The 14,860-nt window shown below is 37.3% G+C and overlaps 1 protein-coding gene across 1 annotated transcript in view; it reads right to left on the reverse strand.

The window, feature by feature from the left end:
- Positions 1 to 6,585: 6,585 nt before the first annotated feature.
- Positions 6,586 to 14,860, reverse strand: part of LOC137938354 (uncharacterized) — a 42,415-nt gene continuing 34,140 nt past the window's right edge. The window contains exons 12-13 of the mRNA XM_068783331.1: positions 14,775 to 14,831; positions 6,586 to 7,331 (exon numbers count right to left, since the gene is read on the reverse strand). Coding sequence (XP_068639432.1) covers positions 7,104 to 7,331; positions 14,775 to 14,831 — 285 coding nt within the window. The 3' untranslated portion in view covers positions 6,586 to 7,103. The remainder of the gene's footprint in view (positions 7,332 to 14,774; positions 14,832 to 14,860) is intronic.

Raw genomic sequence — 14,860 nt, forward strand, 5'->3', positions numbered from 1 at the left:
CAGCCATGCCCGGATGTGAAGTTGAATTAGCACATTTGCGTGTTCCACCTGAAGCGGCTCATGAGTTCTTCAACAAAATGATGTTTGTTGTGCCAGTGCAGAACACAGTGCTGCCAGACAGCCAAGGACACAGTGCTGCTGTGGCAGTGCAGAAAACATTGCTGCTAGACAGCCAAGGACACAGTGCTGTTTTGGCAGTGCAGAAAAATTTGCTGCTAGACAGCCAAGGACACAGTGCTGCTGTGCCTTGTGCAGAAAACATTGCTGCTAGACTGCCAGAAACCAGTGCTGAAAATAGTAACAGTTCAGAATGAAACGGGTGTTGTTAATTCTAGACATCTAGATAACTCTTTGGCTGTAATTGAGCGGATGCTCCAAAAAAATTATTGGTCTTTGATAGCCTTAGTTCTGGGTTTGGATAGTCATGGATCCTTAGAAGAAGTTGCTGCTTTTGCAGCACATGGGTTATGCAGATATCCACCTATTATTGTTGGGGGTAATGTAGCCTGCTAGATTTCTCTTGGCATGCTTAGAGGGATTCATCCTAGTGTTGGGTGCAGGTTTGCAATAGTGCCAATTGATATGGGAGGTGCCGCAGAAATTTTGTATGTTGTCCAAATAAATAATCTGGGTACTGCCACGGGAACATTAGCGGCTACAGTAAATTTATTTTTCAACACTGCACAGTATTGAAGTGGCCAGTGAGTGGGCTTTGTGTGGTTCCAATCTCTCTCCTGTAGCGACGCAGCATTATGAGCTACTCTCTTATAGATGCTAGTGATAAAGAACAGCTACAGGTAATTTACCTGGGTCTGTTCAGCATGTTGCTAAGTGCTTGCGCTCAGGGTATTTTAGTAAAGAATGTTGGGCAATTTGCTGAACAATGACTGCTTCCAAATACTGCAAACAATGCCTGCTAGGTGGCTGTTCTTAATCGAGCAGGTCAGTCCCAGCATATGCCAACTGAAGAGGCTTTTGGGTTCTTAAAAAATATGAGGTCTGCAGGTGTTAATCTAGAGGTTGTTGTTGTTCTTTCAGTCCTCTCCAATTCTGCCCAATTGAAGGACTTCGATAGTGGTTGGTGGATTATTGAATTGGTTCATACAAACCATATTCCTATGAGTAGCCATTTAATAGTGACAGTGGTTTCCAGGTATGCCAAATATACAGCAATCAATGATGCTCAATCTATTTTTGGTAGCAGGGACCAGCAAGTTCTACCAGCATTGAATACTCTCTTTGTTGATTACTGCCAATTGGGATACCTGACCAGTGCTCGCTCAATTGTTTCTCGAAGGGACAAGAAGAACAACCTGATCTCTACCTTGTGTTGGAATTTTTGTGGAGCTATAGCAGCATTGTATGCACAGTCAAGTGAAGGACACTGGATGAACTTGGACAGCCAGTTGTAATTAGGAATCAACTCAATCCGGTTACTGAGGTTACCGGGGACATATTGCATTTTGCCCATGAGGTAATCGTTGGGGCAGATCATACAAGGGTTATTAATGCCGAAGCAGAAGTTGTCAGTTAGCTGCAGGTGATGGTTCAACTTGTTGTTTGGTTGCTTATCCGTATTGGGGTATGCTACAGCAAGTGATACTAGTAGTGTCCAAAAAATAAAAAAATAAAAATTGCTTCTCGGGTGGAATGCTCCAATTTTGTCATCCAAAGGCCTGACACAGATACCTTAGATGCTACTTGGGAACAAGTGGAGACGTCGGCAAGCAGACCCTACCTTCGAGCTTGAGGATAAACTCTTTCTCCAAGGAGAGGAGTATAATGTTCTGCATGCAATAATATTATTAAGTTATTTAGAGTCTAATAATTTACTTTATTTTATTTCAGTTAAAGAATTAATAGGCCATAGGGGTATTTTTGTAATATTTTATCTTGAACGTTGTAAGGGTGAACCTTATTTAAGGGCTAAGAGTAATGAGAAAAAACAAGTATTGATTTAGGTTAAATAAGGGTTTTGAGTTCTCCTTGACGAGTTTAGGGGTGTGTGTTCTACTCAAAGAACCTAGGGTTTTCAAGTTTCTCTTAGGCTTGATTTTCATCTTCTTCTTCCATACTAATCGATGTGTTAGATTTGGGACAGTAACAAACTCGTATCCTTGTATCCTATAGCTATATTGATTTCCAATTGGTATTGAACTACTAGTTGTGAACTGTTTCTATGCTTTTGGAGGTTATTTTTAATTTCATTAGCGGTAATGGATTTCTTTCCTTATCCTTTGTGAAGTATCATCCTTGAGGTATTTTGAAGATGATTCTATGTAATTTAGCATAGTTGCAGTTGCATTTGGGAACATAACCTTGTAGCAATCTTTGTTTGCATGCTAAGAGAGCAAGTGTGTTCAACTCAATTGAGACATTTTATAGAAAAGGGCAACAACATAAAAAAAAAACAAAGGATTTCTTTTTTTTTTCTTTTTAATTTCTTTTTTATAGTTATTGAAGTATGAGAGGCATGATATTCAGCCACCATGATCTCTATTTAGAAAACCAGAAATTGACTAACACTCGAACACACATATAAGTGTAAATAATGAAGAACTCATGTATGAGCACATTTAAGTGTCTGGATCATATCTGAACAACATTATTGTCCAGTTGTCCAAAACGTACACAATCATTGTTTTTGTGGGTGATGGAAAGTAATTAAAATTGTTGTTGTTTTTATCTTTTGTCAAACATCTCATATGAAAACATGTGATTTTGAAAAAGTAATTCTTTCCAATAAAAAGCAATAATTTTAAAAGCATCAATTTTCAAAACAATAATTTTAAAAAGCAATGATTTTCAAAAACATTGATTTCTCTCAAACATCCCCCTTATTGCTTTTGATGATAACGAAACTTAATAGAGCAAACAATTTTTAAAACTAAGTATTTTAGATATTTTACCTTCAAGAGACATGTATATCAAGGTCTAAACTTCAAAACGAATTGAACCTACTCAAGACCTCAAGCATCATGGAAAATATGTTCCTAAAGAAGTAACCTTGAAGAAGAAGAAAATGGGAAGACCAGAGTTTAGGATTCATTGATGTACATCAAAATTCGGTCCTTGTAAAAGAAAGTTCTCCAAACTCCTTCAAATTAAGGTATATTGGTAAACATGGAACTTTAGGACAGGTGTTGCATTCATACATGTTTTAAAATATCATATACATCCTTTTAAACATGTTAGTGTTAGGAATTAGATGCCCTAATTCCAAACTAACGAAAACAATAATAATAATCGTGGAAGAAAGAAAAAGTAAGCACGGAAAAGCACAATAAGATTTATACAAGTTCGCCTCAAGGTGAGACTACATCCTGTCTTCCACCGCTGTAGTAATCCATTATAAAGATAAAATAGTATACAAGAGAAATCGTACACAATAACAGGTGTTTTGTCTAACCTCTCTTGGGTTGAAACTCAAGATGCTCCTCGGATGATAAAACCTTAATAGCGGCGTCCTCAAATATAAAGAGAAAATTAGGGCAACTAAATTACAAGTGTGAAATCCCCAAACTACCCTTAATGAAACAGTAGTCAATATATCATGGATCTGGCGAGGGCTTCGCCCCCACACCCTCGGGAGGGGGGCTAACCGCCCCCCTTCCAACCCCTACGACAACCTTATCGTGAAGGTCAACCGGCATGCTGACTCAGCATAAGGCGTTAATTAAGCTCCACAACTTAACAATTAGAGTACTTTGGATCATTCATTCTCATGCTTTTGAAGTTAAATTAGATGAACTTACACTATAATGATTGAACATCTGAGTTGGACTGATCAATCAATACTGTGTACGTAAATTTTACATTGAATGATTGATCATCCCACATGATTAATTGATACGACAAGGGACATAAAACATGATCGATCATTGGAAGTTCACTGATTGATCATATTTGTTTTGCATTGCCAAAGGGAATTTTGATTGATCGATCATACCTCGACAATAATCAATCAACATAACATGCCAAGCCCAAGGGGAATATTTTGATTGATCATACCATTGATCAATAAGTCACATAAATTAGCCGTTATACATGATTGATCGATCAATCACTTTACAGTGATCGATCAATCTAAACACTGACTTTTGCAAACAGGCAAAAAATGACTAGTTTGGCTTATGAAAGTTATAAATACCCCCACCAAACCTCACATAGAGAAGTTAATAAGCATTTATTAACAAATCTTCAAGTCTTTATTTTCAAAGTCTTGCAATTTCTTCTCTAAAGTGGTTTCTTATGAAGGAGAGTCATTCCTTTGCAAATCTCTGACTCTTTCATCTACCTTTCCTTGCATATCATTTAGACAAGCTCTCATATTCACATTGTGCTACAAAAGCGTGGATGCATGGATTTCTCAAGGAGAAGGTACTCTCCAAGTGTAATGGTGCAAGTGATTTTTTGTTTCTTTTGATTTTTGTCTGTGAAAGGTTCCTCTAGAACCTATTTTAATCTAGATAGAAAAGGCCAGCTAGAGCTAGAATCTCTTGTGGATATTGTATTTGTAAATGCGTGTACTTGATCTATATATGGCTTAAAGGGTGCCAAAACCTCTATGTAAGTCTAGCTATTAGAGTTTATATAGTCGAATTTCTCAAGCAAAGGTTCTTGGACAATGAATACAAATAGGGGAACATCAATAAAAAATATTATTTTATCTCTTATGGTGCATGATTGAATTTTTACTTTGAAATTGCTATATTGCATACTTTATATTCCATGCCTAAGTTTAATTTTTAACTTGTAAATGTCAACCCCCCCCCGAGAAACCACCTAGGCCAACATAAAAAACCATCACTTCTATCATATTTTCACGCAAAAATACCTCTCATGCATGAAGAATTATAGGTAAGTTGCAGCACGGTGGAGTATGAGGAGATGTGGTAGGAAATAAGAGAAATGGAAACATGACTAACTTAATTTAATGAGTACTTCTGCAACCCAATTTCCCTAAGAGGTTAGGCAGCAAATAAGAATCATAGATTTTCAAACAGCTCTTCTCCTTTAGACCTACTATGATACCTTGTGATTCAGAGTATGTGAAGAAGAGAAACAACTTGCACGAAAAGAAAGACAGAAAATAAAATATCAAAAGTAGAGGAAGTAGAAAAGAACAAGAGAGAAGTGGAGTGGAGACACCCAGGTTGGGTCGTGATAGGAGACAACTACGCTTAGATTTGATGAAACCGCATAAGGGTGCACTGCAACAACCAATAAAAGTTTGCCATGTAAGTAATAGTATTAGAGGATTACACGGGTTATCTTGACGAAAATATAATAAGAAATCTCAGTGATAATTCATTGAAGTTGAGATATTTTTCCCAAAACTATGATATTTATATTTAGAAGCGTGATATCTATTCAAAATTATGGTATTCTAAATCCAGCTTTGCTAGATTCATAAAAGATACCTCTGTTTAAAAAATTGAGGCATATTTCAGAATAAGGTACTTCGGTCCCAACTAAGATATCTTGTCATTGAAACCAAAGTATTGTATTCAAATTGTAGTATTTATATTCAAAATTACGGTATCTATTAAAAAAATTGTGGTATTTTGAATTTTAATTCATCTCTCTCAAATCCCAATTTTGTCTCCTTTGATTCATGTTTCCACTGATATACTGTTTCTGATATGGTAACTACCAAATGCATTGTTGTGGTGTTGTGCCCTTACGCAGTTTAAACAGATTTTAGCCGCCACAACATGTCTCTAGTATATGACTGGTAAGAAGTTGACAAAAATATCCTTAATGCTTTTCAATCTTAAGGACTCTTGAGAAACATACTAAGAAACATACTAGGAAATGTAAGAAATTTCTTTCTCTAAAGAGATTAAATTTTTCCTACAATAAGTATTAACAATGAAAAGGTTTTCATTTCATGTGAGTAAAAGAATAACACACATTTCGTGATTTTGTTTTTCTTTTTTTTTCCAGTTGGTTGGTTTGTGCTTAGAACTCGTATTCTCGCCAATAATAATCTTCACGGAAGAAGAATGCAGGTTGATAGCTAAGTTTGTAAACTCTGTAGATTAGTTGATGAAATGGTTGATCATCTTTTTTACTCTCCCTGACATTTTAAGTGAAGGGTCATCTTCTATATTTTTAGAATGTTTAGTATTAGTTATTGTTCTCCAAGTAGTTGCTTCTGAGTACATCACACAAGTTTTGGCATGTTCTCCCCTGATCGAGCCAAGATAACAATAGATTTCTTGGATCATCATAGTGGAGTTGTCCTTTCACCTCATTAAAATTTGCAGGCTGCCTTCCCGCACATAGGTTAGCTTGCGTTTACATTTCAATGAATTTTATAGCTCCTGATCAGAAAAAAAAAATGGCATTAAACTATTGCTTCGCAGATTCATCATTCCCTACTCTTTTATAGTGCTATGAAGTTAAGTTTTGAAATGCGTGGTAGTTTCACTAGCAACCGATAGAAATATTCTCCTATCTAAACTAGGGACCTTTAAGAGAGACAATCTTGGAATAAAAGTTCTGAAAAGCAGTAAATATTGCAACAAGCTTCCCGACATATATTCAATTTTTATTTAGTAAAATGAATACCGTTAAAGAAGTCCAGTAAAGAAGAAAGTTACATACAGACATGCACGAAGCCCATGAAGACTCTTGTGGCGAGGTGCTCCAAGTCATTCCGGATATAACTGCTTCGCCTGCACTGGTGAAGAGTACAAGAACTACAAACAAATACTTTGTTAATGACTGTAATAGCGGACCACCATTGAAGGAGAAATCAATACACGGCCAAGATATTCTAAGCCTCGAAGCAATTTCGCTTTGCACTTTACTCGGACCATAGCAGTTCCAATTTCCACCGGAAGAGTATACACCTAGTGCAATAATTTTAGTTCCAAATCTTATGCTTACAAAGCTCACTAGAGGACAGGCCCTTCTGGGTTTACTGGAGGGGAAGAGTGAATTTATTGGCACAAGAATGGCTGCAGCTGAGGCTGCCGATTCTTAAGAGAAGACGACTTATAGTTCTCATAATTTTGTACATGTTGGAGATTCGAAAGGGTGGGTGATTTGAAGGGAAGGTGCGTTCTAAAAGCTTATTAGCGATGCAAAAAAAGTTACATAAAGTTCTTACGGTGTACAACCCTGCCGCTGCGGCTAATTGCTGTGTCTGAAAAGGTGGAAGGAGCTGCTGCAACAAGGGTGTTTGCAGCTGTGGCAGCCGCCGTTTGTGCGAGCTTGGACTTGCGATCTCTTGGGTAAGGATAGATGATTGCCAGTTCCCTGACACGACACAGAACTGAGTGCGGGATAGGAAGTGAGGCATGTTTCTTTCTTTGCTCCACCTGTTCAGAAACATGAACTTTATCTGATTGGAACGTAAATTTTAATAAAGCAATATCTGGTATTACTGTTCCATACCACAAGAATAGAACACGGAAAGCAAAATAAAAAGATTTAAGTTAAATTATGATTTGAACCGAGCCAAACACAGTGAACAGTAACAGATCAGGGCAATCTGTAGCACTAACAGAAGCAAATTTCTTAAAAACTCCCCAATTTATTTTCATTCGATGGGTGAGTTTTTTAGGATTTATTTGAATTCCTAGACAAGTCAGGGATATGAATCGGATCCCCAAGAGAGTCAGAGATTGAGAAGAGCCAGAGAAGGTTAGTTGGGGGTCGTGCATGACCCCTAGATCTCTTAAATAACTGTTTTGGGCTGATAATTATAAAATATTACCTCTATACACTTAATAAACTTTATTCTCCTTATATCTCCCTAATTATATATCCTATGTACATGAAAATTTTACCATTGACATAACTTAACATGCAGAACAAGATTATATAAAGAAATTTAACCACAGCCATGGTAAAATTACCAAAATACCCCTGGAGGGTAAATTGACCAAAATATCCCCAGATGAAGTTTCTAACATGTCTTGTTACCCTTTTTAAGACCAAAGAAATTAGTGTACAATTCATACAATCTGGATAAGTTTCTCATGAGCATACAAGTACCCCAAAGAATATAACCTTTGCAGTTTCACAATGCATCACATGATTCTTTCAATGTTGAATCTATATTGTTAACAATCCAAGTCATTGACTTAGTTGTCTTTAACTTCCCAATCATTGGTTGTTGGGATTGGAGGGTCGTATCAAATATACTTTGCCCTCCTTCTACCCTTCAAGAACATACTCACTGATCTGACCCAATTGAGATAATTTGGTCTTGTCAACTTCTCAGATGTCATAAACACAATGTCTTTACCATCAAATCCACCCATATCTCTGGATGGAACATAATTTCAACCAAATCAACCATAGAATAATTATAGAGTTTCCAAAATATTCAATTTCAATATCCAAACACTATCGCAAATTTCAAATATGTGGGTCCCACTTCGTAAAAATTAGGGTTAAGGCAGGAATGAGATGTGCGCAAGTGTTATGTGCTCAAATCAACACCATACAAAAATTAGATAAAAAAAAATTCAAGAATAGACCACAACAAGGGCTGACATCAGCATATAGGTTGATGATGCAAGAACTGGTCTAGGGATAGCTGACACACATCCTAGGATCACTCAAAAATAAACCTTTTTAGGGCAATCAAGCCATGAATTATCCTTTGAAGGATGATTGAACCAATAACCCTAGGGTAATGGTAGAAGAAAAAAAAGAAAAATTGATTTTTTACCAACCAGTCATTGAGGAGATTTGAAAAAACCTATTTTTGTGAAGTCGTCCAGATAAAAAGAGATTTTTTAGCTAAGATGCCCTCCCAGCAACGATCACTGCTTTGATACCATGTTAAAAATGTGGAAAACTTAGAGAAAGAAGGAAGAATAAGAGAGTGAAAGAGAGGAAGAAGAGAAAAAAGGAGGTGAAGCTCTGAATGAGTTGCGTTGGGGGTTGTGCACGACCCCCTATGCTATTTATTAGGTTTTAAGTCATAAATTACAGAAATGACAAAAATATGCCTCTTACATAGAAACCACTTATTTCCTTGTAACTCCCATTCTACTCTGCTTATTAATATAAAAAATTGTACATAGACTAAATCAAACATGCTGAACAAGATAGTATCATAATATAAATTATCCGAACATGTAAAATGACCAAAATACCCCTGAATTAATTTCTCACACAACCACATACTTCCTCCAAGATAAAATCATATCCCTCTTTTTTTTCACCATTTCTATTCCTAAAATATTTAAGTTACCAAGGTGCTTTGCTTAAAAGAGTTGCTTGAGATGTTTCTTCACATCCTGAATACCTTCAATATCATCTCTAGTGAGCACAATATCATCAACATCACTAACACAACAATACTAGACTGCCTACGGAAAAGAAATAATGAATGACCACATTGACTTTTGGTAAATCCAAATGACATCACCACCTTACTGAATATCTCAAACCATGCTCGTGGATGATGTTTTAACCCATATATAGCTTTTTAGAGCTTGCACACTTTGCCTATCTCCCTGAAGCAACATACACTCAAGGTTGCTCCATATACACCTCCTCCAACAAATCTCCGTACAAAAACATTTTTTTATCTCAAACTGGTACAAAGATCAACATCTATTCACTACTACCAAAACCAAAATCCAAACAGTACTAAACCGAGCTACAAGGGAAAAAGTAACAAAGACATCTACACTTTACATTTGAGTGTATCCCTTAGCCAATAACTTGGCTTTATATCATCCACAACGCCATCATCATTATACTTAACTGTACAAACCCATCTACAACCAAAGATAGTAACTCTATAGGCAGATCAACCAAGACCTATGTTTTTCGAGCAACCAAGGCACTCCTTTCCTCATCCATGACCTTTTTCCACTCAAGGAAGTAAAGGCATCCTGCACTTTAGTAGGAATAGAAATACTCAACCAAGACAAGGCAAATAATCTATATGTAGGAGAAAATAATCAAAACACATAATAAAAAATGGGATGTTGGGCATAGAATCTATTGAAATATGTCGAAATTCGTTCTCTTATTGTCCAGATTCATTGTACGTTGAAATATGTCCATATTCATTCTCCTATGTTGTATATATTGTAGCTATTGTATTTATGATTATATGAAAATTGAAAAAGAAAGTTCTTATTCTTCACTTTCTTCATGGTATTACAGCCTAGGCCGTAAATTCTTCATTATCATCAACCTTCATTGTTGTCAATCATCATAGTTTCCGATCTTCATTTTCATCGGCCTTCACCATCATACTTGTCTTAGCAAAAAGGTGCAATGACGGGTTTCTCTTTCTTGTCAAGTTTCTTTACCAGTGTTTGAACTTCCGGGTCCTCAAGTATTGTGATTGTTGTTTACAGAGATAGATATGTATCAACATGTGGAAATAGAATCTACTGCAAACGCCAAAAAAATAACAGACATGTGGGAAAGGGAGAGAGTGTTCCACTTCTTGTTGGAACTCAATCGTGAATCCAACCAGGTATGTGACCATATTCTTGGTAAAGAACTCTTTCCTAATCTTACTGAAGCTTTTACTTTTGTTCGAGGGGCAGAAAGTCAAAAAGATAAAAGGTGGTGTGACTGTTGCAATAAGCCCAGACATACTAGGAACCATGATGGAAGTTACATGGCACACCTCCCAACTGGAAGAACAAAGATGATAGAGGTATGCAGGCAACTACACAAAGCCAAGGAATAGTTCATCCCAGTAGTTCTGAGACATCTTTATTCAATAAGGAACAATTAGAGCATCTGTATGGACTATTAAATCAGCCCAAATCTAATCCAAATACTTCTTCTTCTGATCACTCAAGATGGGTAGTTGATGCAGGAGCTAGTGATCATTTGACCAGTCTTTCTCATTTGTTCTTGTCCTATAGTCCCTTGCCCTGGTAATCTTAAAGTGTGTATTGCAAATGGATCTTTATCTCCAATTATAGGGAAAGGTTCTTCTAAGAACCTAATGTTGGAATTTGTCCTACATGTTTCTAACTTGTCTTGTAATCTTTTGTCCATCAGCAAACTCGCTAAAGATTCGACTGTGTTGCTAATTCATTCAATCTATGTTTGGAGGTAGATGTACTAAATGGGCCCATACATCAAAATGGACTAAATGAAATGGACTCCGACTCTACCAGCTACTTGGAGGAAACAAAACTTCAATGGTTCTTCCGTAACTGACACAACTAACATTTAGATGAAGTATATGGAGGTAAGATAGAAAAGAATTGACATAGAACTACTGACGAATGCCCCAAGCACAAATGGCACAGGTAAGGAGATAACGCAGCCTTCAATGCAACTAACTTGTTCATAGTAAGGTGGTACAATCCACCACTTTCAGGCCTCGAACCAATCTGCCTCATTGTCTGCAAGTCCTAAACACATAATGAAATGAAAAAAATGTGTTTTAGCAATTGAATGACATAGTAAGTTTTCTTTCCTCTGTTTATAATATTCACACATTCCATAAAAAATAAAAAAATAGTAAGTCTGTTAACATACAATAAGTTGATAGGACATTTTGGAACATACTATACGGAAGTTAACAAAAGGCCAAATGAAGGGAGTACCGCTTTGAGTTGTATTTCCTTGTTTGCTGAAATAATAGCACATCCATTACAGAGAAAAAAAGAACAAATGAAGGGTAAACATCCCCTTTACCATGGATAGAAGAAGTAGAACCACCAGCTAATGAAACCAATTTATATGATGACGATGGAGACACATTGGAGAAAACTAAGGACATAACTGACATATAGCTTGAGGCTCTCGAATCTATCACCCAAAAATATAGCCATACCAAAACTTGCTATTGTGGTATTAACCATGGGACACATTGGATATGTTACAGGAGTATGGTTTATTAGGTGCTAAACCCATAGATACCCCAATGGAAGTTAATCATAAACTACATGACACCTAGGGTCCTACACTCAAGGATAAAACTCCATACTGATGGTTAGTAGGTAAACTGATCTATTCTACAGTTACTAGGCTGGATATCTCATTTGTTGTGGGAGTTGTGAGCTAGTTCATGAAAAATCCTCAGAAAGTCCATTTAGAAACTGCTCGAATGATTTTGAAGTACTTGAAGGGTGCACTTGGAAAAGGTCTTCTGTATACTCAGAATGGGAAAGTTGATGTACTTGGGTATTCTGATGCTGATGATGCTAGGTGTAAGATGGATAAACGTTTTACATCAGGCTAATGTTGTTTTGTTGGAGGCAACCTGGTAAGTTGGAAAAGTAAAAAACAAACAGTTGTGGCTAGGTCCAGTGCAGAGGCCAAGTATCGAGCAATGGCTCATATAGTTAGTGAGATTATGTGGATTAAGTCTATGCTTCTTGACAACATAAGACTCAGCTTCTGCATCCCGCTTGACCTGAGCAGCATGTGTCATTTCTCTTCTAGAACCCACCTTGGCAAGCTTTTGTTGGCTGCCTTGCATTGCTTTCATTCCTTGGTGCCTCTAAAGGAAAGGAAATTCAGACGGTTTGACTGTACTTTCCGCTCTGCTGCTGAGGTTTCCTTCACTGCCACTGGGCCCATATCTACCTGGATCCGCACCTGGAAAGAGTTTGCCTGCCTCTCTTGTGCCCCGGTCCGCACCAATTGGAATATTATCGCTCAAATGTCTGTCCCCACTTCCCCCTCGCCGAGTTGCTGTTTGGGAGCCTTCTCCCTCCGGATATTATAAGCTAAACTTTGATGTAGCTCCTTTGGGAACCCAGGTTTGGCCGGTTTGGTGGGGTGATTTTTTATCCAGGGGGCACTACCATCCTCTCTTACTCTGGCCCTCTCAGAATTGTTGACTCAACCACTGCTGAACTCTTCGGTCTCCTTCACGGCTTGCGAATTTTTCAGAACTGCTTCAGTGGTCCCCTTATCCCGAAGTGACTCCAAGATTGTCATCGGATGGTGTTCCAGCTCATCTTTCCCCCCATGGCATCATTGGCAGATTTTTCTTGATATTTTGGACATTGTATCCACCATTTCTTGTACTTGGTCTCATGTACTTAGATCAACCAATTCGGCTGCTGATTTGTGCACTAAATTAGCGCCCCCCCCCCCCCCCCCCCCCCCCCCCCCCCCTCCCCCTCTCTTCAATCTCTTGTTGTTAGTGGAGGTCTTCCTTGATGTATCTTCGCTTTCTTTGAAATAAAATTATCAACATTTCAAAAAAAAAGGTATGTGCTTCTTGAGTTTGACTTTACGTTACTTGACCCTATAGTTATGAATTGTGATAACTAGGCAACCGTTTTTATTGCCAGCAACCCTGTGTTCCATGAGAAAATAAACATATAGAGGTTGACTACCACTTCATTAGAGATGCAATTATGCTGGGGAAGGAGGTAACTCCTTATGTAAAGTCTTCAGACCAATTGGGAGATATTTTTACCAAGCCTTTGGGAAGACGTGAACATGTATCTATTAGTGACAAGCTGGGATTGTTTGATATCTACTCTCCAACTTGAGGGGGAGTGTTAAAATACAAGTTCAGGGGTATTTTGGCCATTTGTCATATTTTCTGCATTACGTTTTTCTCTTATAGTATGACTATTAGATAGAGAATGTTTTATTTTATCTCTAGTAAAATTTTCATTCAATTTAGACATGTATTTTAGGAGATATGTAATTTTGAGTATTCAGGGGCATTTTTGTCTTTTTTTAAAATTTTCACTTAAAACCGGATTATAAAAAAGCTGGACGGGCCTTTTTGCCTCATATTCCAAGGCAACAAAGCTGCTCCTCTTCCAGAACTCTTTTTCCTCTATTTTCTCCCCAAATCACATATTTTTCAAACTCAGTAGATGTTATTTGAATAGAATGAGATTCCTTAAAATCTGAATTACCTGAGCTCTTAAAGGGTGTAACAACTTTGCCAGCATCAGCCATTGAAATCCCTCCACAAATTTTGACAAATACACACTAGAATACAATACCAAAACAACCAGAGCCAAAAACCACAAAAGAAAGATTGTATATGCCTGCACGGATAAGGTGGGGCCCACACAGCACAATTAATTAGGGTACAAAAAACACGATTGACAAAATCACACTGTTATTATCCAGTAATCCAAGAAAAACAATGTAGAAGTCAATTAGGACTAACGTCTGACTGAGGATGATAATGCAGGCAGTATGCAAGTCTGGAAGACGTGCGCAGACATAGAGTTGGGAGAGGAGAACCTAAAAAATATCTAGGGGCACAGAAACTACAGAAAGTTTTTCAATTGACAACACAAGCCACCAACCCTAGGGTTATGGCATTAAGAAAGGAAAAAAGGTCTAACCTTTAACTTCAATCAACAGCAACTCTGGAAAATCCCTCTTCCTGGAGAATTCACAACTTGAGGAGAAGATTCTTGTTGAAATCCCATAGCAATCAGATTGATCGCTCTAATACCATGAAAACTAAGAGAAAAAAAGACTAAAGAGCAAAGAAGAGAATGAGAGAAATAGACTGCATTGAGAAAACAGTCTTGTTGAGGAGTCTCATCGACCCCTAATCCCTTTATTAAACAGCTTAAGTGATTTACGAGGCAAATGTCCATATTACCCCTACAACACTCACAGCCATAAAAAAGTAACAAAACAATGATAAAAATTACATCACTGGACTTGCCTAATCAACTTCTTTCTAACTAGAACTTCAAGACAAAGTCCAGCATAATAAAATTACCAAAACACCCCTGAACTTTAACATTCGTTTTTGTATTTTCAGATATAGTGGCTATGATAGTTTGAATATGACAAAGAAAGAAAGAAATAAAGAATGTTCTGACCTCTTTCTTGTTCTGAATTTGGACAGAGCTAGCCCTCAAAAGATTTCTCCATTTATCCTGGTAAGTGAAAAGTTTCAACTGTCTTA

This window comes from Aristolochia californica, unplaced genomic scaffold (genome assembly GCF_029961685.1).
Source record: "Aristolochia californica isolate CCGP_79_NKW_82.1479 unplaced genomic scaffold, dmAriCali1.0.hap1 SCAF_8, whole genome shotgun sequence".
Taxonomy (NCBI): domain Eukaryota; kingdom Viridiplantae; phylum Streptophyta; class Magnoliopsida; order Piperales; family Aristolochiaceae; genus Aristolochia; species Aristolochia californica.